This window comes from Trachinotus anak, unplaced genomic scaffold, assembly GCF_046630095.1.
Source record: "Trachinotus anak isolate AG129_WGS33_773 ecotype Australia unplaced genomic scaffold, CSIRO_AGI_Tana_v1 ptg000011l, whole genome shotgun sequence".
In the NCBI taxonomy this organism is placed as follows: Eukaryota; Metazoa; Chordata; class Actinopteri; order Carangiformes; family Carangidae; genus Trachinotus; species Trachinotus anak.
In genome coordinates, this window is record NW_027273862.1 from 28,093,194 (window position 1) to 28,117,810 (window position 24,617).

Consider the following 24,617-nt stretch of genomic DNA (forward strand, 5'->3'; position numbering starts at 1 on the left):
TCTGAAAATCTGCAGACAATTTTTATTAAATTGACAAATTTTATCTGTACAGCAAAATCAAATCTCACAATGATAATTCTGTTACATCTTCATATTACATGGCATAATCCAAAAAAAAAAAAAAAACAAGAAAAAAACTGCACACTGATAAAGTTTGTTCACACAGAGACTTCCGTACAAAACTGGTTATGAGCGCCGTCTTCATTTCCTGTTAAATCTCTCTGATTCAACATCAGCAGACACACACACAGAAACTCGAAGGTCGTTTAGAAAAGCTCGAAGCAGCGACCGGGTGGTTTCTATGGGACAGTTGATCGACTCGGCCTTCAGGTAGGACATTTCTTTTCACAGGCAAAAATCCTTCAATGTCTCCACATTATTTGCAACTTAAGGTTCAATAACTTTTGCAATAAGAGAAAATAGTGTGTATATGCTGCACACTTCATCTCACCCCGTCTGTATCATTCACACGGTAACGTACAACAGAAAGCTGCAAAACGTGTGTAAAAAGACAATTAGTGTAAATCTTTTCACAAATTGATGAATGTGATGAATGAGGCTCGTTGTCCAATCAGCTGACGTATGTCAAGTTAAAGTGCAAAATGAAATATTCATCAATTAGAAAAAAATGGAAAATAATGTTTGCATCTCTTTACAATTAGAGTGAAAGTAATTTGCCTGCAAAAGCACGATGTGTTATGGCTTGAATGTCTGTAAAATACTGAGAGGACTTTTCTATCTGGTTTTCACAACTGATCCACAGGATTTAGTTGTGATCAGCACAAAGCCAAACAAATTATGTGACATTTGTCTGTCTTTAATATTTCTATTTAATCCATTTCTCAAATGACGTCTGTTTCACTGCAGCCAAAACTCTGAACAGCAAATAAATATCTAAACGATTTCAATACTCTAATATTAAAAATAAATGAAATATTGTAAATACATAGCTGCTGTTTGTAGCTCCAAACATCTCTCAGCATGGACAGATCATGAGACGTTGGGCCCCTGGATACAGGCGTTTTAAATGAGCCCCCTCCCACAGAGGAGTGAGCTGCAAGAGACACAAAACGACTGCTGTGGTTGGTTTTCATCTCTGTGATCATTTTGGTTTTCTCTGAAGTCGTTTAACGTCTTTCTGCAGTTGCTTTGTGCCTCTTTATCGTCATGATGGGTCTCTGTAGTTTTGTGTGTCATTGTGGTTGTTTCGCGCGTCTTTTTGTGTCTTTCTGTAGTTGTTTTTGCTGCTGTGTGGTTGTTTTGTGTGTCTCTGTGGCTACTTTGCGCCTCTTTGTCGTCATACTTTGTCTCTGTATTGTTTTTGGTGTTGTTGTTTTGCACGTCTTTTTAGTTGTTTTGTGTTTGCCTGTAGTTCTTGTTGCTATGCAGTTGTTTTGTGTCTCTCTGCGGTTGCTTTGCGCCTCCTTGTCATCATGATGGGTCTCTGTAGTTGTTTTGTGGCTCTTTACAGTCACATTGACTCTCTGTAGTTGCGTTGTGTCCCTTTGTGGTTGTTTTGTGTGTCTTTTTAGTTGTGTTGAACAAATTGGAGAACTGGGACCGAAGGCCTGCAGAGTAATCGAGGCCTGGGGCCTTTTGATGGGTTAGCAGTTCAGTGCAGATTTAATAGTGTGGTCAAACCTGTGGTACGTCATTGATACATAAATTATTGGAATTTTGTTTAAAAAAAAAAAAAAGTTCCTCCCTGTGCAGAGAGAAGCAGCTGTTTTTACAGAGTCTCATGTGTGAGAGAGGAAGTGACGAACATCGACGTCAACACAGCGTTTAAACAAAGAAAACCAGGGAGAATGAAGCCTCTCTGTTCATTACAGGCAGATTAACGACACAGGTCATGGTAAAAGTTGGTAAAAATATTACAATCCAAAACTTAAGGAGGAATTACCCTTTTTGGCCTCCAGTGCTGTAATCTGAACTTTCCAGCCTCACAACAGTCAGAGCTGTACTGCAGTGTCTCACTGTGGACTTCACTGAATCACCTCAGCGGGGAAGCTAAGCTGGACGACAGAGATGTTCAACCATGCACAATGAAATCAGAATCAGTCACTAATCGTCAATAAATAAGGCATAAAAAATAAAAAAAAGTGCAACGATTTAATTAGCATTTAAATGAATTCTTTTTAAAAAAAAATGTGCACAAAACATTCCTGATAATGGAGACCAGCTTGACCTTCATTTTCAGTCAGAGGGGGTTTTCAGTAGTGAGTGAAGAGTCGTACCTGGTGAACTGGACGGGATCCTGTACAGGACTGAGGAGGACGGGACTTCATGATTGATGGGAAGATGTTTCAAAGCAACAAGAATATCTCAAGAGTTCAACCCCCAAAGTTCCCCACAAGATTTCGAGTTGCCCCGTGTGCGAGTCAGGCAGCCGCAGTCCCTTAGACAGAAACCACTTCCTGTTGCTCTACATGCTCCAGTCTCCATTAAATACCACAAAAAGCATTAGGACCTAGTGGGTGGAAAGCAATCCTAACGTCAGAAGCAGCCCTCAGTCACATCATGAACAGCGCTTATTTAGAAACTTAAAAGACGACCTCATGTCCGACCCCAGACGGGAACCTTGGGACAAGCAGATTTGCTGGGAGGGAAATATTATCACCAAGGAAAAAAAGGCTCTGATCAGACAATCATCTCTTAACATGTGGAGATTAAAGATTTTCATGAGAGTTGGGAAACATTTTGCATTTGATGCAAATATTCAGCAGCAGCCAAACAGTTTCAAACCAAGGAGGAGGTCCAGATGTGGGCACTGGTGTTGGCACTGTGCAGGTTGGCTGGTTACAGACTGGGCATCTGAGGGGGGGGGGCAGAAGAAGAGCGGGAGGAGGAGGAGGAGGAGGAGGAAGGTACAGGAAGGTGCGAGGAGTCAGTCTTTTCTGAAGCGCCAGAGCAATCGTCCTCTACCGGTCCTTCAGTTCTCTCGTCACGCGCTTGGTGATCCGACCGCACAGCAGCCCCACCAGGAAGAGGACGCACACGCTCAGTGCGATCATGAACAGGATGTAGTTCTTGGAGGGCGACGTCATCACCTGCACTGCCAGGTCTGAGAAGCCCTCTGCTGGCGCCACCTACAGGCCGGAGGGAAAGGTTAAGAGTCAAAGAGCTTCGTACAGAGCAGGAAATCAGCACAGTGGTCAACCTGTTTGTCATCAGTCCGGTAACCAGACTGATCGTCTTCACAAGAAAGGCAATAAGAAAGTTGCTTATTCACACATCTAGTAGTTGTAGAGTAACATCATCTGTGTTTGGTCTCCACCAACTCTGGAGGGAAACATCTGGCTCTTCAGCTGCTAAACGCTTCACTATGTTCACCAGCTGCTGTCTGACTGTGTCTGTCTGCTGTTTGTCCCTGAGCTGGGAGTGTGCAGTGGCTTTTGAACCAGGACGGGGAAGTTATGGTCTGGACACACGAACAATGTGCTGAAACTCACTATGAAGATCTGTAAAACTTAGGAAGCTGCAGATTGAGAGTAGATTGAGTAAAGTATCAGTTATAAGGTGGGTTTCCAGTCAAATGTATGAATTTCATCCATCTAAAAAAGGTAAAAAAACATAATGGTTTCATGTATTAATTTGACAAACTCATCACTCCACACTGATCTGTTTTCATCTGGAGCTAATTTTCATCATGATAAATGTACGTTGTGATTACTGACAGACTGAAACCCACCCACAGCTGCTCTGAGGCTGTGTGAAAGGTGGAAATGCCTCCTGTAGGTGTTTACCTTGGCAGCGTAGCCCCACATGTCGATGCGGTCTTGAAGTCTTTTCTTACATTCAGGCTGCAGACGAACTCTCTTATCCTGTAACGCCTCCATCAGACACGACATCTCTGCAAGACAGGGAGCAACAAATGAAGACGTTCAAACCATAGACTGTTAAAAAAATGGACCTAGACTCCGGGTTTGAAGAGTGAATCCAGTGCTGAAGAGCCTCAAAGCTGCATTTTATCTAGTGACCATCAGGGGGCGACTCCACTGGTTGTAAAAAGAAGTCTGATTGTATTGAAGTCTATGGGAAAATGTCTCTACTTCTCACTTGATTTTTACCTCAGTGAATGTTTTCCTGATGAGTTTGTGGTCTCGGTCTCTAGTTTCAAGTCTTCTTCAATATAACATGATGTTCACTTTTTAAATTATGGTCCATTTAGAGGAAAATAGACCATAAAGCAGAGGATGCATTAGGGCGGGGCTACCATGTGATTGACAGACTGTACCATGCACAGCGACCTGCCAGACAATCAGACAGGTCACTCTCTCCTCCTCAGCTCCACCTTCTCTTCCAAATATGGTTTCCTCTGGTTTCAAAAAACCAAGATGGCGACGGCCAGTGGGTGACGTCACAGTGGGTTGCCACTTGGTTCAAACACACTGGAAGGTATTTTAACCTCTTCAACTGCTGTAATGTGGTTGATAGTCACAGGTTGATGAGATGTTATGTATTTCCTCTGACTCCTTGAACTGATGCAGCTTTATGAACCTGGGAAACTTCTGCACAAATTCAACATAAAAATGTGAAAGATAAGCTGAAAGCACCCACGTCGTCCTCGGCCGGGTGTGATGGCAGCACAGTGGTGTTTGAGGTCCAGAGCGCAGGCTGTGTGAAGGACCGGGTCCACAAAGATGTCCGCCTTACTCTCCTTCAGCATGTTCAGGACCTCCTGCACAGACGACAACAAACACCAACACTTAATGTAGTTGGCGCCTAACACACACACTGACAATGGTTTGAGTCTAGGGTGGATTACTGGTCGTGAAACTGTTGTTAAACCAAATTGAATCTGTTCATCACGGGAGTCTGAGCCACATGGGAGCAAAATAATGTTACAGACCAACATTCACTGAAGGAACTAAAGGAGGAGAAAAGAGCAAAGGGCAAAAATTTCAAAACCACATATAAAACACAAAAGTCAGCACCATCTTATTTCTGTTTGCTGTGTCTGTACAGTCTTTGATCTCATAGGAGACTCTGCAATGCTGCAGTTTGTCCAAGTGAAAATAAATGAGCACAATAAATTTGGACTGTTTCACCCTTGAGTCAAGACAGGCACTCGCAAAGAGAGAATAAATGTTAACACACTTTAAACTGCTTCCAACAAAGTCTCATTGCTCTTTACAAACTTTACACTGACTTTAGAAACAAATCACAGCCTTGTTGATCCTGAATACTTTTTTCCTACAGTCCAGACGCACCTGAACACACAAGCAAGGGAGGAACTTTAGTCCCTGTTGGTGCAGTAGCTGCACTGTCACATTAATATGATGCACAGTGAATAAAATTTGCTACTGACTCAAGCTTTAGTAAATAAGATCAGTGTACGAACATGACCTGAAACCATTTGTGCATCAAGACTTTAGACATTTTGAGATTTTGAGAGATTTTTAAAAATAGATCTGCAGCTCGAGCTCAAATCATTTCCCCCCGACCACATTCTCTGAGGATTTTCAACAAATTCAAACTCCACAATACTTTCAGTTTGTTTTTTTTTTTACCTTTTTACAGGCCTCCTGTTTGATTTTCAGCAGGTTGACTTTCAGACACTCCTCCACCTGACCGGTCTGCTCCTGAGCTGCTGCCTCCTCCACACACAGCCTGGAGATCTGCAGGAGGAGAGGAGGAGGAGTGAAGAAGAAAGAACAACAGAAAAATAATGACAGTGAGGAAAGCAAAAATTAAGACAAATATTCTTGCAACAGATTTTTTTTCATTAGTTTTATAACTGGAATAATGACAATCAACATTTTAACCATTGATGCAGCCAAAAGTTTTCATTAACTGATAAATAAACTGCAGAAGTTTCACAGAGTAATAAAACAGGCTGTGAATATGAGATAGTTTTGCTTAAGATACTCAATAACAGGTGGACTGTCGGACAGTACCACATCATATAAAAACCACGTTATCCAACAAACAGAAGGAGCATTCTGGAAAATAAGGCTGAATAAAGTCTGGAAAATAAAGAGCTGGTTTGATGCCAGAGATCCAAAACAAAGAGAAGTGTTCACCTCCTCTGAGCAGTGCATCTGCAGCTGTGGGTCCAGTCTGTAGTCCAGCGCTGACTCCTGGAGAATCACTCTGATCTGGTCCTCACAGTCTGGAGACAACCGCTGCACCAAACCCCAGCCACAAAACGCGCAGTTTAACACAGCAGTAAGAATCACCAGCATGTTACAGTTTTTTCCCCCCAGCACCAAGAGACGAACCATATTTCAAAAGTATCAAGACACGAATTCAGGAATGTCTGAAAAAGATCAAATATGGCTTCCTGTAGAGTAGAAACAATGTACCTGCAATTTTAAAACCAACACGTCTCTATAGAACTGCAAGTAATAATTATTTTAATTAAAATTTCTAAACCCTTGTCTCCTTTAGCATTAACTAGGCCTTTATCCCATTTTATTATGTATAAATTTTATTGGTGCCTTTTTTATCCCTTCACCACTTCATCCTTTTATTTGCAGGTTGGTAGGTTTCACTGCCTGCTCTCGTCTCCACCAGAGGCTTTATGAAGCTGGCTGTGATGTGGTCGCGGTCTCACCTGGTCAGCGTATTTGAGTTTGAGGCAGGCGATGACCTGACCCTCCAGCTCGCTGTCCTCGCTCGCCTTGTTCAGGATCGACTGGCAGAACTTTGGGATGTCGGCTCGACAAGCCTTCCTCAGCACCGGGTTCAACCTGTAGTCTGGAGGAGGAAGAGGAGGAGGACGGAGGAGTGTCAGTGAGGTAAATGTGGATTCGGGTTCAGTTGAGTTCAGAGTGTGTGTGTGTGTGTATGTGTGTTTCTATGTGTGTACCTGTGTTCTGTGTGATCTGTCTCTTGGTGATCATCTGTTTACACTTGGGATCCATCAGCTCGCTGTTTTTGTTCTGCTTCAGACACTGGAGAACGTTTCTGGCGTCGGCCTCGGTGCAGAACCGCTGCAGGACAGAGTTTGTGATTTCACTTCATTACAGCTGCTGAGGTCTGGGAACATGAGCAGCCAGATTATCTAAACTACAGCTACAGCTACAACAGTAAAATGCTGCTGATGCCTCCTTATTATCCATTATGTAACATGTAATAATGGTTCAGTCAAGGCCCAGTTTTCTGTAGAACCAGTACTTTTACTTTTAATGCTTACCTGCTAATTCTTCTGTTATTTTCTGTCCTGCATGTTAACTAACCTCAGGGTTTATAAAATACAAGACACACGATGAGTGAAATGATCAGTCGACACCATGACTGAGTGTTTCCACCTTAAACTGCAGTGAACCAGTGACAGTCTCATAAAAACAGATTCAGACAGTCAGCGGTTCATATGTCATAGAACTTAAAGAACCAATCCTGTCAACTTGTGGGGACGGGGGGCGGGGCTATATACACCTGAAACCTTGTCAGTACAAAGAGCTAGAGTTAGCATTAGCACAACCACTAACACTGTGTCAGCCACTGGCAGTTACAAGCTAACAAACAACATAAACAAATAAAAGATGCTAACTGCGCTCACCGTTCTGATACGGCTGCTAGTCGCCAATTTAGGCTAACCATCCCGATACTCTCTGCTCTCTCACCTGTCAACCTAGCACAAGCAGCACTGGTGGGCGGGGCCTAAGGCCTCATCCAGATTTCTCAATGAGGAAGTAAGATGTACAGCCCCAGTTTTCCATTTTTTTCACCTTTTATGTGGGAGAACTATGTTAAACTAATTATTAATCATAGCTGAGCATTTTTAGAGTTGACAACAAGTCTGCAGAGGAACTTCAAGTTACATCTCTGTTTTCCAGATCCCAGCAATTCATTTTATGAGAACAATATATGAAGATTACCAATAGGAATGATGATAAAAACTGGAAATATGAGACCTGAGCTGTATGAAACCAAAAAACTAAATTCTAGGACTCTGCACCAGGAATTGAGTGTTTTATGTTCTACTGATTATGTCACCAAACATATCAAATATTGGGAACTGAAATCTAAAACAAGTGGTATTTATATCAGAAGTACAAATCCCAAAGCTTTCTCCTTCCTCCTCCTCCTCCTCCTCCTCCTCCTCCTCCTCCTCACCTTGATCATCTGTTTGCAGACTCTCATCAGCTGGTAGTCAAGCTCGGGGTCGCTCATCTCCACCTCCTGCAGTCTGAAGATCCGCTGGTGGCAGCGCTGACTGAGCTGCTTCTTCTGCTCCTTCAGGCACTCGATCATCTGAGGAGGTGCAGGGAGGAGCAAAGGAGAGGAGGGAGAGGAGAGGGGGGAAAAGGTCAGAGAAAAAGAGGAAGAGAGGAACAAGGGCAGAAGGTCAGGAGCAGAGGAGGGAAAGGATAAAAGAGGGAGGAGGGAGAGGAGGAGAGAGGAGAAAGGGAATGAGGAGAGGAGAGAAGGAAAGTATCTCAGATTTTGCTCTAATGTTTCCAAAGTTTCTAAAGTTTCTCAAGTTTTCAAAGGTTCTAAAGTTTCTAATGTTTTTAAAGTTTCTAATGTTTCCAATGTTTCTAAAATTTCTACTGTTTCTTACCTGAGCGTTACCAAAGTTGACGTTGGGACAGAGTCGACTGATGTCAGATTTACAGGGATCATACAGCTCCGGTTCCAACCGAATATCCTCCGACTGAGGAGAGAACAGGAGAAAGTTTCATCTTACACATGAAAACAAAAGCGATTCCACAGTTTCATGGTGTCACGTTGCACAGAGGCTTCACAGTGGTGTCACCACATCAAAACAAAAGGACCGACTTTTTAAAACCTTCACATACAGTCCATTTTACACCTTTGTCACTGTTGTGCTGGACAAACAATAAGAGAAAATAATCAATAACACCAACAATTATTCACATAGTGAATAAATTTACTGACATTTAGATCCTGTTCTGTCGGGACGTCCCAGCCGCCTGTATTTATAACCCTTGTTGGATGGTTCACTGACTCTGGTTGATTTCATAGTGACGCCAGAGATCACATTTATGAGCGGGATACACTGAAAAAAGACTCTACTCACTGATCTGAGCTCCTGTTTGTGTTTGTTAACAGGATATTTATCTCCGGCTACAAGACGTGAAGCCATGTGTGGATTTGTCAGTGCTGCAGGTTCAGGTGTTTTGCACATGTATAAAGTGTAGTGTGTGAAATTTACATTCACAGGATAAAGGATAATTATCCCAAAAATTCCCCTGTATAAACACCCTGAGTGAGAAACGGGTTAGGTGATGTTTGTGTGTGTGTGTGTGTGTGTGTGTGTGTGTGTGTGCGTACCATCTCCAGCTCCTCCACCCGCAGCTGTTTACGACATTTCAGAGAGACCCTCTGCTCCCTCGCGTCCTGCAGCGTGTCGTTCCTCACTGTGGTGCTCAGACAGATGACGACATCCACCCTGTGAATTACATCCGTCCATCAGATCCACTGGAGGCACCAAACACTTCAGTGTTTTACAAAGAAAAAAAGCTACATATCAAATTTAAGTTTCCAGTGTTCAGGTTGTTTCCATGGAAACTGGACTCACTTCTTCTTGATGTTTGGACACAGGCGCAGAACGTCCTCCTTACAGGACATCTTGAACTTGTAGGAGAAGCGGAAATCCTTCATTTGGATCTGAAAGTTGACGCAGGGAGGGAGAGAGAAATATCATCACTAACAGAGAAACAGCGGAGTGATCATCTGGATTTTATTCTCCTCTGTCCTGCTGCATCCTGTAACAACTGAGCATCACAGATGGAGCCATTAAAGTTTCACACTCTTATGAATATGAGGGGAGTAAGACACTGTTAATGTGAGAGATCTGTTTCTGATTTAGAACAAACTCTAATGTTAAGCCATTTGTTGTGGATGAGATAAAAAATTCTGTTATTTCAACACAAAAAAAACAACACAAACTTCAACTGTAATCTCACAGTTATTCAAATCCATCCTAAAACAAGGACCAGGTGCAGATGTGAAGCAGGTTTTTGCTTGATTAAATCAAACTGAATTTAAAAACATCTTAAATTTGTGTTTCCCTGTTGAGCTGCAGTGGAGGTAGAGTAACAAACAGAGAGAATTTCACCCTGAAAAGACTTTAACTTTGGAGGATATCACCTTCATTTGTTTAACTCAGGTGGCTGAAGCCTCATTTTAACTTTTAATACATGTTTACACGTTAGAGCTGTAGATTCTGTCTCCCAATATTTACACTGGAAACACATTAGAAGATGTTTGAACAGAAGGAATGAGGAGCAATAAAAAAAAAAAACTGCCCTCAAGTGGGCACCTGAATATTGTTTTGAGACAGATTTGAAAAACTGTGAAGTCATCATTACAGGAAAAATCGACCACATGTGAATGCCAGAAAGACACAGAACGACATCTCTGCCAAGGCTGCACAACTCTAAATTTATACTGTTGTAGAAAAGCGGTGGAAATAAAAAGAATCACTTGTGATTCACTCTAAACTTCACTGGAGTCTGCTCTGATTTTTTTAAGAGACTGTGTTGGTAAGGACCTGAGGCGTCTTCGGTAAGGGTAACAAAAGTCTTCAGAGACTCAGAGAGATCATTGGGATTTGTTATCTCCCAAAGTGAATATGAAACCGTTTGATTGTTAGTTTATAAAAGTCCTCACAGCCAAACTGGAAAGAGACAGAGTAAGATACAGAGTATAGAGAGACAGAGAAACGTGTACTGTCCTGATAACTGACCAGCTGGAAGTGTGTCACGCCGACTGAACACTTGTCGTTCATCTCTTTCTGGTGTTTATTCTGAACCAGACACTCCATCAGATCACCTGTATCGATCTGGTTATCAGCTACGTCCTACAACACACACACACACACACACACACACACACACACACACACACACACCACACACACACACACACACACACACACACAGATTAACAATACTTAACATTATTATTTACACATCATTCAAGGAAATAAACCTAAACACACCTGAAATCTGAAGCTCTAGTTTATTACAACCCCACTAAATGGATGTTTGGTCAGTGGAAATTTAAAGCTAGAGGCTGTCTGACATCTTTTTTTTTAATCTCCTGCTTTGTAGCATCAGATAGCTTCACTTCAGATCCTCAGCTGGCTCGGAGCAGCTCATTGGTCGTCGAGTGTTATTATGAGTAAGAATTTATCAGATCTGGAGAAGTCATCAGCTGACAATTCCTGACCAGAGATGGCCTAAAAAGTTAGTTCTGAGTGATTAAAAGGTTGAAGGACACACTGACTGTTGCATACGACTGTATAAATGTAGAAGAGTGTGTGTGTGTGTGTGTGTGTGTGTGTGTGTGTGTGTGTGTGTGTGTGTGTGTGTGTGTGTGTGTGTGTGTGTGTGCGTGCTCACATGGCAGTGGGCCTGGATGACTGGCTCACAGGCTCTGATGAGCAGAGCATCGATCTGGATGTCCTGCAGCCACAAGTCAGAGAGAAACAGAGACAAAGGAACATTTCAACGCCTCACATCAGAGGAACTACACAATCAATAAACAGGTTCATACTGTAGGAAAAATTATGTTTTTAATACAATCAACACATCAGAGCAACACAACAAAGACAAAACAGAAATACCAAAGAAAAAACAATTAACAGGAACTCAATCCTCAACCATCAACCACGATAACAGGTCATGATGATCCTCATATCTCACACTTATACTAATATAATGAGTGATGACCAGTTTCTCCTGGTTTCTAATAGTGCTGAACTCTGACCTCTGACTCCAGCTCTGTCAGGTTGCCCACGACTTCCCTGCAGGCAGAAACCAGGTCCTCCAAATGATCCTGCAGACACTCCAGCTCCTGGACGGACACACACACACACACACACACACACACACACACACGCAAACACACACACACACACTGCAGTTTACATGACTTGTATCTAAATGGATAAAACATGCAAATCCCCCTTCAGTTTTCTTTAAAATGTGTCAGTGTTTGGTTTCTTATCTAAATTTGGATTCAAAGAAAAGTTTTGATTAAAAAAAAACAAAAACAAAACTGTAGCAGCAGAGATGAGCTGTGGTCACAGCGCTGCGTGTCTCACCTGTCCAGTGTCTGTCTTCTCGCTGCACCACTTGCCGAGGTCGGTCATGCAGCGTTTCTGAAGCTCAGGGTCCAACTTCACATCCAGCGCCCTCTGGTGGAGAATCCTCTGGACCTCCACTTTACAGTCCCGAGACAGCTGCACGCATGCACACACACACACACGCACACACACACACACACACACACTATTACTAAGTATAATCAGGAAAAAACTTCAAGTATCACAAGTAAAAGTACTCAGTGTATTTAACTGCTGCAGTTGGTTGAGGCAAAGCTAATTATTTAACACTTTTATATCAGGTTGCAGGTAATGATATTTTATTCATATGGATCAATCCTCTGATTACTGTCTTGATTAATCAATTGATCATTGGCTTTGTAAAAATTAAGAAAATAGTGAGAATCACTGTTGCCCAGCAACCAGAGAGAAACTGCTTCACGGTTTGTTTTCTCCAACAATTGAAAAAATTAAAAATAATATTTAAATAATTAAGGAAATGCATAAACGTTTGACACCAAATCCACGCACAATAATTATGCACAGACAGCAGCTCATTAGCCATGAGAAAATAAAAATGGCAGTTTCCCGCCCCCTCCAGGTTCCCCTTTAATGTTAACTCTGATTTCCAACAAAACTAAATGTGTGATTTCAATTTCAGTGGTTCAGCTCCTGTGTTTTTAAACAGACAATAACAAACCAGCATCCAATCATCCCGGCCTGTCACTAATTAAGTCAGTGCCATCAACAATTTAACCCTTCACCAGGATCACTGCTGATTGACTTGGCTCCACTTACCTGCTCACCTGGGTTTACCTGTTAAATTTAAAAACATCACAGTTACACCTGCTGATCAAACACACCAGCCTCGTACACCTGAGTGTACACACGCATCACAACCTCCACGTGGCTCCACATGTAAAGTGATCCAGCACCAGGAGTCACAGTGTGTGTGTTTCTGGCGTCATCGTACCCGACGTCCCTGCTCCTCGGTGCGGTAGGCGTGGCGGTACAGGCAGGAGAAGACGGCGCCCGGCGGCATCAGCTCACTGGTCTCGTTCCAGCCGTGGGTGTGGCAGAGCCGGGCGGCGTCGCCCTGACACTTCTTATACAGGATGGGATCCAGTCTGGGAGACAGAGGAACATAAAATAATCAACCAATAATAGAATAATGTGTTATTTTAAAACACTAATGAAATATAAAACACAACAATACCACCATGATAAAATCGTATATCGTGATATTTGGGCTGGAGCGATATAAAATTTGGAAATCCCCTGGTCCTGGTGATGAGCAACATTATAAGGTCCTTATAACAATGATCTGATCCAGATGGAGAATGTACAACTGCTTCAACTCAGTTATCACGACAGAGTTTCAATAAGTACGACTTGTGATGCAGGAGCCACATTGACTTCATCATTTCTTACCTTTAATCATAAAAGCAGCGTTCGATCTTTCTCCATGTTTATGCAGAGTCTTTTGTCAATGAACTTTGATGTTTCAGCGTTATATGATGTTAGTATTGTTGTTGTTACTACTGTTAAGATCTGTTTGTATAAAACGTAAAATGAAAACTGACTGAAGTTACTGAAGCAGCTAAACAGTAGTAAACAGCTGATGGGTTCGGATTCACTGACTCGTCCTGATTCAGAGCAGACTCACTTCCAGTCTCTGGATATGAAATACTGCAGCTCCAGCAGTCGGTGTTCACAGTCCTCCACCATCTTCTCCGTGTACAGATGCTCCATCAGGCACGACAGGATCCTGCGCACACACACACACACACACACACACACACACACACACACACACACACACACACACCAGATCAGATGAACCTGTGTCTATTAGGCCAAACAAAATTAATTAATGATTTGTTAAACTCATGTTCATCAAAAACAAACATGGTTTCCTCAGTGTTCACCAAACTAAAAATAAGACCTTTCTAATGCCACATATTATTATTTAATACCTTTTATTGGACATAGAAAACAAAGAGACATAAACCACATTCTCAGTCTGGGGGTCCTATGTAGAAGGGGTGGGGGGCCTTTTACTTGTCTACATCAGGGGGCTCATTGTCTCATAACCCATCCATGCCTGGATCCAGATAAGTGACAGACATGAAGTTTAGGATGATTCTCTGACTCTAAATTGTGACAGCTGTCTCTGTCAGTCGTGTGATTGGCCGGTGGCCTCTTGCCCGGTCTCAGCTGGGACCAGCTCCAGCTCCGCCTCTGCTCTGGAGGATAAGCGGTGAAGCTAATGGACGTTTGGGAATTTGTCCATTATGAGTCAGTGAGCTTCCTAGCAGCTGCTGTCTCCTTTAAACCACAAATTATGACTAATGTTAGAGTCTAAAGCAGGAAAGACAAAACAATCAACCTTTGTAAATGATTTTTTTTTTTTATTGCCTTTTTCCCCAAAGACCTGGAGTAACAAAACAAATGAATCATTTAAAGTTGAGATTATTTGACAAAAGGTAGTAATAGTAAATGCACATTGTTTGTGTGTGTGTGTGTGTGTGTGCGTGTGTGCGTGTGTATAACCAGCTCACATTGGGTCTCCGGTGCGGATGTGTTTGCAGGCGGTCTGGATCACAGACTCGCAGGCCTCATTAAGCGCACGGTCGATCCGGTAGTCGGCTCCAGGGTCCGCAGACTGGATCAGAGTCTGCAGCTGCAGCGGAGACAAAGTTTAGAAAGAAATTAAATGTCAGCAGCTCAGTTTTATTTATATCTTATTGATATACAACCTATCAAACCCCCACTGATATACAGTCTGTTATTTATTTTGATTAAAGATACTGCCTCATTGACATGATTATTTATAAAACTTTAGTTGGTATTTTACACATATTTTATTTCATTCTCAAATGAAATTAAATATGTGTATGTTTGATTTTTTGCAGACTATGCCAGAGTCAGAGCAGTGAGCCTCGATTTCAGAGGTAAGAGCTCTGACAGTGGCAGCGAGCCCTGTGATCTTACTGCGCTCTGGCAGACGCTGTCGACGGCGGTGCTGCGATCGCCGCGTCCGATTCTCATCAGGCAGTGCAGCGTGCGGCCTTTACGGTGCAGACCGGAGCAGTGGGCCTCAATCTCCGTCCGGCAGTGAAGCACGATCTCCGGACTCAGAGAGAAATCCTCCATCAGCATCCGCCGGTAGTCCAGCATCTCGCCCTGACACTCCCCGCTGACCGGACGACCTGCACAGCACAAGATCATATTATTACTGACACCTGAAGCCCTGATGACAGGGAGGTGCACACTGGAGCTGTATTTGTATTGCAGCACTGGGGTAATGATTAGTCAGGAAACAGAGGTGTGAATAACACCTGACCCCCTCCCCAGCTCACCGCGGTGGACGGAGGCCTCCAGGCACAGCAGCAGGTACGACAGCCGAGCCTCGCGGGCCCGCGGCAGGTTGGTGTCCAGGCTGCAGCGGTGCCTCCTCAGGTCCAGCTTACAGGCTTTAGCCAGAGAGTAACTGACCTTGTAGTCCTGAGAGATCAGCTTCTGACGGGTTGTGAGAGCATCACGGCACTTTGGAGGCGCAGGAGAGGACAAAGAGGCTAGTGTTAGTGACCGAACAAGTTCACCACAGTCGTTCAGGAGACCACAAGAATCCCCCCGCCCTCCTCGGTTTGCCCCCAGGTGTGAGATGTTTAAGTGGTCGTACCTTTTCTGACATGGCCTCTTCAAACTTGTGATTGAACAGACACTTGTAGACTTTTCCTTCTCCTGCCTGAGTCTGTGGAGAACAAAAGGCAGAGACACTGAGATGAGAGTTGAAGCACCAGTGGTTTTTGTATGTTCAGCCTTTTATTTCCCACATTCCAGGAAAATGTTTGCTTTTCTTTTCTTGTTTGTTTCAGCAGAACATTCACACAGAACATGGTGATTTTTAGGTCTCTTCTTTAATTTTCTTTCAGTTTTTACCACAAATATTTGGACCGGCAGAGGTCAGATGATTTATCTATCACTTTTTATCACCTATTTGATTTTTCTAATAGTTTGCTAACTGGCTATCACACACTCTCAAGTGATGCTAAGGTTGATCAGAAACTGTGCACTTCACCTTGTGTTGCAGGAAGGTTAATGTGACAGGGAAATATAAAAAGATTTGACCTTCATACTGATTTGTAAACACATATTTGATATTCTGAGTAATTTTTCTGTACAATCACATCTTTGTGTGTTTGTGTCTGTTCTGTGTTCTATTGTATTATTTTGTTTGTACCTTGGATGCAGCTGTGTGCAGACTGTGCTGATCAATAAAGTACATTATTCTATTAATAAATCCTAATTTGCTTCGAAAGCAGGACGTCAATGAATGATAGTGATTTTGAACCCCTGTGATGTGTCATGTCAGTGTGATTGTATTATTCTGTCAAAGTGTAAAATCAGAGAAGCTTCCTCACGTTCTGGCAGAATCTCTCTCGGTCCTCGCGGCAGGAGAAGTACAGGTGTCGGTCGAGGTGGAAGTCGTCTGACGACAGCTCCGCCACCCGCAGGATCGACTTCTGACACTCTTCTTTGATTGGGCGAACGTGATCCTGCTGCTCCGCCTCCCTCACCAACGCCTTCTCCAGGCAGGCGATCACTTCGCCCTGAGAGTGCACGTCCTGACGAGGAACGGAAGAAGGCCAAAGATGAGGAGGAGAGGAGGATGAGGAGAGAAAGGGAGGAACAAGGGAGGAAATCAGTGTTGCAGAGGCATGGACAGAGATGAGAAAAGACAGGTAAGAAAAGTAATATGCCCCCACCTCTCCTACATAGACGGACTATAAACAACTAAATAGACTATTTGTGTCTCTTTTTGTTATCCTTTATCTTTTAACTGAGCTCTCTGACTTTCAAACACAAAATGTTAACAGTCACATCATATAGAGGCTCTGGATGTTACATGAGTTACACAAATTCCTCTTGGTCCCTTAGCTACACAGTAGAATTATTTCTTGTATAAGTGGATGTATAATAAATAAATAATAGTATAATAAGTCTTTTATGTGTATTAATTTCCACTAATCTCATTTAATGCTGAGTGTAAATGTTCATTTTTAACATTTGAAACAGTTGTTCGACAAAGAAAAAAAATCAGCCTTTTCTGTACCACCACTCATCACTGAGTTTGTTCCAATGTGATGCAGTTGAAGATCCAGAAAAAGCAAGTGGACCAAACTAATTTTGTGTAATTTAAATCAACAAAAATTTAGTTAATTGATTAATTAAAACATTTTTTTTTCTTTGACTGCACTGTGACCTCATGAGGCCTCTGAGAGGCTCCAGGCTCCAAATTATTGGCTTGCAGGGAACCACAGTGGTCATAAAGAGGTTGGTGTTGATGCTGCTGCAACATCAGTTACATCAGAACTGAAAAACAAACGGCACTGAAGACTAATTGGCAAGAGCTTGATTTACTAACTTCACTGGTAGGGAAGGATGCTGAATCTGATTGGCTGAAGTTTGCCTGTAGACATGGTTCATCCAATCACCTGCCACGTATTTTTGAATACACCTGCTTGTTTCCAAACAGTTTCTAACGAAACCTTCCCAGATGGTTCTGTGTAACTAATCATCTGACGTCAGGTTAATTGTATAAATATGTTGCATTTGAATGTCTATTTTTCTTTTCTCTTAATGTAAATAATGAAACATTATGGAAAATTTTACTATTTTTCCAAATCAAAGAGAGGAAAAAAAAATCCTCCACCGACGCTTCTCACCTTGTGTCCCACGTTGATGCTGCCACAGCGCAGGGTGTTGATGTCCTCTTTGCATTTGTCCATGAAGCCACAGATCAGTCGGTAGTCGCTGAAGATGATGCTGGTCATCTTGGTGACGTACTGGTTGCACTGGTACTCGCTGATGTTGCCACGGTGATCCACCAGGCAGGACACCAGGTAGCCCCTCCCTCGCTCCTCCTCGTTACACTCCTTTATCTGAAGGTATCGAACATGTGGCAGGTCAGAGGACGGCGCAGGGACGACTGAGGTTCACTGACACAGAGAAAACTTCCCTCTGGACAAAGTTAAACTGTTCGTCATTGTTCAAAGATAAAAAAATTAAAGCGATGTACAAAGTGCAAAAGTTTTCGGCACTTTCAAAGTTTAGATTCTTATCAACTACTCAACACCATGAGGGAGGCGTCTGATCAGTCCCACATTCATTCTCCAGCAGGACAACACACACACACACACACACACACACACACACACACACACACACACACACACACACACACAGGCCGAGTCGTACAGAGCCACCCCCCCGGACAGGAACCCTGAGGCTCCTGTGGGGCAGACTGACCTCTGCGATGGTGCTCTTGCAGACCTCCGTGGCCACCGACTCAAACTTAGGATCCGTGGTCAGATTGAGTTTGTAGTTCCACAGAAGCTGGTAGAGAGAAGGAGATTTAGAACATGTCTTTATTTGTTTGGCCTCTACTGACCCCCACTATGATGTGACAGTATTTCCCCTGGCGGCCAGAAGCCGACCAGCACTGAGAATCACCTGGTCCCAATTTTGATAATTGATTCATTTTTTGAGCAAAAGGTTTCCGAGTTTCCAGTTTTCTATGTTTTCTTTGACAGTAAACTCAACATCTTTGGGTTTGTAGTGAATGAATCCATTATCGCAGCGCTGCAGAGATGATGTTAACAGCTGGATGTTGACATCATCTTAACAGCTAGAAAATTTCTGCAGCTAAATTCAGATAAAACTGAATTCTTTAGTATTGACCAGCGGCAATGTCCTGCCACATTGTTACCCCATCTAAAAGATTTATAAAATGAGATCAAACCTATATAAAAAAAACATCACCCATGATTAAAAGACAGGTTCACATTTTTAAAGTTTGAACAACAGTTCAACAGTGTGAGTGAATCAAATCTTCCGAAGTTACAGCCTGTTTCAGCACAGAAACTCCTCTTTGTGTGTCTCTGCTGCGGCGGAGGGACAGAGACAAAGACAGATCATTTTGTTGTTGTCCTTTCAATTTAAAGACACTGAAACTATTGTACAAGCTTTTATCTCGTCCCACTTGGATTACTGCTGCGCTCTTTTTACCAGCCTGAATCAAAACCTCTTAACCGCCTCCATGCTGTCCAAACTGCTGCAGCTACAGGCTTTTAACTCAAACCAGGAAATTCGATCATATCACCCCAGGTCCTCCCCAGCTTCCCTCCACGCTGATATTTTATTGATTACTTTTAAAGCACTTCATAGACAGGCCCCAAGCTTAAAGACATATTAACGGGGCCTCGTGTTCCCTCAGGTCCTCAGTCCAGGGCCTGTTGCCAGCTTAAAGACCAGAGGTGACGGTGCTTTGCTGCCAGGGCTCAGAGGCTCTGAGGAAATCTTTGTTCTTTTAAACGTCTTCCTAACAGGTTTTAGCTAAAGGCTGCTTCCCTCTACTTTCTATTTGTCTGTATCTGTTGGTTTCTAATTAACTATATTCACTTCCCTGATTTTATATCTTTGTTTTGTTCCAAATATGTTTAATTGTTAAGGTCATTTTGAAAAGTGGTAAACAGATAAAGCAAATGGCCTAAAACTAACTGTGACTGTGGATTTCTTCAGTTATGTAAGGAAGCTTTGTGTCTTTTGTCTCCAGATTCTCGTCTTTCTTTCTGTCATTTTATTAACACTGACGGTTGTTTTGCTGTCAGCGAGGCTCCAGCTGCAGCAGCCACAGATAACAGCTACTGACAGTCACACCGCCCAGAAAATAACAGCAAGACAAAGCAAGAGTGTGTGTGTGTGTGTGTGTGTGGGTGTGTGTGTGGGACATGCTAATTGCACCCAGTGCATCTCCAGTGCTGTAATAAAGACAGTCCAAGTGTCCATTAACCTTGTGGCATTTCATAAACCTGTCTGTAGTTAACTGCCGTGAACTCTGAACACTGTGGGTTTATCTTCCAGAGACACTGAGGCAGCTTTAGGAGCCTCTCGCTCCACAGCAAACTCCAGGCACAACGTTAGAGGGTGATGGAAGTACGATGGTGGAAGTTGGTGAAGGTCGTCAGCTACGGCGGCAAGCTGAGGATCTTTTTTACACTTTAGTCAACAGAGAGCAACAGGTGAAGGGAGATGAGGGATTATCGCTGTGAAATAGAAAATACATTTATTCAACAGAAGCACTAATGGTGAGCTGTTGTTGCATGACAATTTTATTTTGAAATTATAGTCACGTTTTCATAGATTCCACATATGTAATTCTCAATTGAAGGAAATGTGAGTAATGGTGCATATTATTATTATTATTATTATTATTATTATTATGAGTCATATTTCCAAAAGATGGGAATCTGCAGCAATAAAGTTTTCTTTGTTATTTCTTAAAAGGGGAGATTTAAAGGAGAAAATCAGGATGTAAGAGGTTTAAAAGGTCATTTGGGGCCCGTGGAGGAGTTTTACTGTGTAACTCAGAAATTCATATAATTCTGGATGAATGCAAGAAATAAAAAAAAATCCCCAGGAGCTGCTGTTGTGCATCATTATTCAGTTTAAGGTCAGAGGCTGAGGAAATGTTTTAAAATGGTGTTTATACTGCACTTGGCTGGGGAGACAGTTTGTGGGGATGTGGTGGCTCCCAAAGTCAAACAGGTTTTCACAAATAGTTTTTACATATGTGCTTTTATTTTATATTTGCATATATATTCATATCTGGGAATTCAATATATGCACATATATTACATTTGGAGCCATTGAGACAACACAGTAAAATTCTGCAGACTTTCTCTGCAGAGCAAACATGGCTACCACACTGACAGCACAAACAAAGCATCAGAACAGTAAGCTGAAGAAGTCACTGTGTGGAAAACGTGTAAATTTCTGGTTTTGCATCTGTGGTTGTTGCACCACCATGTTTTCCCATCTAAAAACACCACTGCACAGTTCTGTACTCTGAGTTTGTGTAATGCTAAATCCTGTTACACTATCCTATAAAGGTAAACGGATTTATGTGTGAGAATCTGTGTTAAATATAAAAGGTTAATCTCGTCTGTTAATTATTGACCTCTAACACTGTTAATGGATGAGATGTAACGAGACTCAGAGTCTACAGACATGTGGCTCTGTGAGGCCAAATGTTAACATCAGAGATAATGCTTAGAAGGGATGACGTTTACCTTGCTCAACATTTTAGTTTTGCATATTAGCATGATTACATTTTCTACGTGGCAATAAACTCAAAGTTGTATCAGCTGAGGCTGATGGGAATTAATTATTAGTGCTGCAACATTATTACAATTCATCCTGAGGGGGAGATGAATGTGTGAGCCAGACTTCATGACAATGCAGTCAGTAGCTGTTGAGATATTTCACTCAAAACCACAAATGTCATCCTCTAACCTGGTCTAACCTTCAACCTTCAAACCAACAAACCCAGAAAAACATTTACATGTTAAACACATTCTGATACGACGGCTCTCTCCCATCCCCCGTCTCTGTCCACTGAGTTATCTTATAATGACATAGTGTTTAGTGAGCGTGTGTGTGTGTGTGTGTGTGTGTGTGTGTGTGTGTGTGTGTGTTTTGGAGGGAATACTTACATGGTTACAGTCAGGAGCAATGTCAGTGTCCTGCAGAGACACAAAGAGAGAAAGACGTCAAACCTTGTTTTCCTCTGGTGAATTCAAACATGCATGAGTGCGCACACACACACACAAACACACACACAAACACACACACAAACACACACACACACACACACACACACACACACACACACACACACACACACACAAACACACTGTCTGAGTTGTGCTCGGGCTTATCAGATCAGCACACACGTCTGACATTTCAGCCATACTGACATCAGGTATTACAGGAATAGTTCAATCTGTTGTATTTTAGGAAATATGTGTCTTTGCTTTCTTTCTATGAGTCAGATGAGAAGATTAAAGATGGAGTCAGCAGGTGGTTATGCCGAATCTGATAAAAATGAAAAAATGCACCTACGAACAGGTTAAAGTTGGCCGGGACGATCCACAGGGATGATGATTAAAGAAATAAATCTGATGGACAGATTCATACATAATAATGTTGGGCTGTGAAAAAAATCCATAAAGTTTTTACTGTTTCTGTTTGCCTGTCATTCAGGGTGCACATGAGTGCACACATTAAAGTATGTTATCAACCCTCCACCAACCCCCACCGCACCGCTGCACGGACCTCAGGTCTTGATTTGCCATGAATAGAGTAATTTAGACCCTTTAGGACCGAGTGACCACATCAGCTCTGTTTGCTGCTGTAACACAAACTGTTCTCACCAATTTATTTTGAAAGAGCAACGGCCAATGAGTAAACTCCAACACTCGGCCGGCTGACCAATGATGTTACTTCATCAGTCGGTCAGTCAGTCAGCGACATTCATGTTCATAGGGACGGCCCCGCTGTTGCAGTCGAGCCAAAAAGACACAAAATGAGCATGAATTGACAGAAAATGACAAAAAAAGAGACACAAAACAACTAGAAAGAGGTAAGACAAATGCGACCAGACAAAAAATGAGCAGCAAGAGACACTAAATGACTTGTGCATGTTTCAGTTTGGAGTCTTGCTCCTATAATTGAGGAGTGGGGGCGTTTTACATGTCAACCCCACTATGTAAGCTAGCTAACCTCCTAAAACACATCAACATTTTATATAAGTAGATACATACGTAAATAGATCATCTCTAATTGTATCCTTGAAGAATCTCCCTCTTTTTTTAGGTGGAACTGGCAAATAAGTGAATTTCCTGGACTGTTTTTTTTAGTTGAACTGGAAAAGACAAAACTAACCACAAACCATCAGGAGGACGGTACCAGTATCACACCGAGGTACATTTTCTCTTCAAATGGCAGCGCTTTCATACAAAGCAGCAGATGCTCTCCACTGACTCCCCCACAGCATCCTCGACTATCAGAGCAAACGCAGCAGGAGAAGCTGTTACGGCTTCACGTCACTCTGCAGTGCAAAGATATGAAAGCTCTTCGTGTTAACTCTGCTCTTCCCACGGGAACAAAGACAAAGCTCCTTCTTCTGACTTTAAACTGTCACTTCCACTAAATGTTTCCGAGACAGAGGAACAAGTGTAATGAGGAAACAGACCCTCAGTGGCCTCCTAGATTAAAAACTACTCATTAGCAAGACAATGAGTTATTAATTAAAGAGGAGCTGCTCCATTCACATCAAAGGCTTTTGAAACAAGAGCAGATTAATCAACTAGACTGATCCAGCTGAAGTGGTGACAGACGCTAATGGGTGGAGGGGTAAGGGGTGGAGTTATATCACTGGGAACATCATCTCACTGGGAATATGATACACTCAAATCCAAATGTCTGGCTCCTAGAAGTTTACAGTGTGAGACTAACCTCTGTACATGTGAGCTGACAGAGGGTTTATTGTCGCTTCACTGCGACGCTGCTACAAACTGCCGTGGTGGTCTGCAGCACCAGGCCGTACCAGCTCTTTTCTTCTGGGAATAAAAACTATTCAAATAACTGTGTCATGTGAGAGGAGTTTCAGAAAATCGTGACCAACTCTGCAGCTCCAAGCAGCTTTTTAGCCTCTTTTAGCTCAAAGTTTTTCCACCACATTTACTGTTTTGGTTCAGTCTCTCATCAGCCTCGGTTCCAGCAGGAGCCAGCAGCTGTTTTCATCTCGGCAAATGAACAGAGACGATGATATTGTGATTGAAAGCAAGAGCGGCTGAACAAAGTGACTCAGTCCAAATAACACAATCACACTCCACAAAAGCGAAGTGTTGGCACAATCCAGTAAAAAGCTGCACGGAGAGAAAACAGCCCCCTCCCTGTGAGGCCGACCGCAGGCTGAAACTGCTCCACAACATCAGCATCTTTACACACCGTCAATCCAGAGCCAGTGAGTGAAGTGACAGGCTGACCACACCTGAGATTGTGGCCACAGGCCTGTTTGTGCTGTGGCAAAGTGACTTCCTGTGTAGCACTTAGTTTCTAATCGTGGTGCTGTTTTTTGTTTTTTTTTCCCAGACGTCTCTCAAGTGTCAGATTTCAGGGCTTAGACCACCATAAATAAACTCTCCAACGCTGCACTGCTTTGCTGCTGCTGGGCTGATTTTGTGTTGGTGTGTGTGTCAGGGGTGTGTCTTTCTCTGAAGAAGAGGCAGATTTATAAGAGTCATTTACCTCTTCAGGAGGCCACAGCTGTTATTGAGTTGAAGCGATGTAATTATCTCCATAAAGAGGGAATCGCTCAGGGCCGGGGGGGTGCGTATGTGTGTGTGTGTGTGTGTGTGTGTGTGTGTGTGTGTGTGCGCACGTTTGTTGACGTCAGCATGGTGGATAATGGAGGGTGACGCAGGGTTCCCACTCTTTTCGAGAGATCTTTTTCCAGGACGTGTTCAGTGACGGTCTCTCTGCTATAACAGACACTAACATGTTCCTCTCTGTGGAAGTCCGATTAAACACATGCAGTCAGTGGCTGTAACTTCACTATGAAACCATCTCTTACATTATCACAAATTGATCATAAAATACTGCAACACACCTGCAGGTTTTTTGTTTATTTTGTTAGGCCCTTTGTGCTCTACGCTCGGCAGGTGCTATGTGGAAGAAAATG

At 42.7% G+C, this 24,617-nt stretch overlaps 1 protein-coding gene across 3 annotated transcripts in view; it reads right to left on the reverse strand.

The window, feature by feature from the left end:
* The window catches only part of LOC139628150 (Golgi apparatus protein 1), a 29,786-nt gene continuing 5,169 nt past the window's right edge, over positions 1-24,617 (reverse strand). For 2 of the 3 annotated variants that reach the window (XM_071489540.1, XM_071489542.1), the window contains exons 2-27: positions 21,586-21,615; positions 18,341-18,427; positions 17,758-17,973; positions 16,453-16,656; positions 15,711-15,782; positions 15,388-15,574; positions 15,020-15,237; positions 14,587-14,708; positions 13,692-13,793; positions 12,999-13,152; positions 12,824-12,841; positions 12,026-12,163; positions 11,689-11,775; positions 11,322-11,384; positions 10,664-10,777; positions 9,494-9,582; positions 9,247-9,364; positions 8,513-8,605; positions 8,065-8,202; positions 6,815-6,938; positions 6,560-6,702; positions 6,027-6,128; positions 5,514-5,621; positions 4,561-4,681; positions 3,747-3,853; positions 1-3,089 (exon numbers count right to left, since the gene is read on the reverse strand). In XM_071489540.1, the coding sequence (XP_071345641.1) occupies positions 2,922-3,089; positions 3,747-3,853; positions 4,561-4,681; positions 5,514-5,621; positions 6,027-6,128; positions 6,560-6,702; positions 6,815-6,938; positions 8,065-8,202; positions 8,513-8,605; positions 9,247-9,364; positions 9,494-9,582; positions 10,664-10,777; positions 11,322-11,384; positions 11,689-11,775; positions 12,026-12,163; positions 12,824-12,841; positions 12,999-13,152; positions 13,692-13,793; positions 14,587-14,708; positions 15,020-15,237; positions 15,388-15,574; positions 15,711-15,782; positions 16,453-16,656; positions 17,758-17,973; positions 18,341-18,427; positions 21,586-21,615 (3,123 nt within the window). In that variant the 3' untranslated portion in view covers positions 1-2,921. The remainder of the gene's footprint in view (positions 3,090-3,746; positions 3,854-4,560; positions 4,682-5,513; positions 5,622-6,026; positions 6,129-6,559; positions 6,703-6,814; positions 6,939-8,064; positions 8,203-8,512; positions 8,606-9,246; positions 9,365-9,493; positions 9,583-10,663; positions 10,778-11,321; positions 11,385-11,688; positions 11,776-12,025; positions 12,164-12,823; positions 12,842-12,998; positions 13,153-13,691; positions 13,794-14,586; positions 14,709-15,019; positions 15,238-15,387; positions 15,575-15,710; positions 15,783-16,452; positions 16,657-17,757; positions 17,974-18,340; positions 18,428-21,585; positions 21,616-24,617) is intronic. The other variant, XM_071489541.1, reaches the window with a different exon arrangement.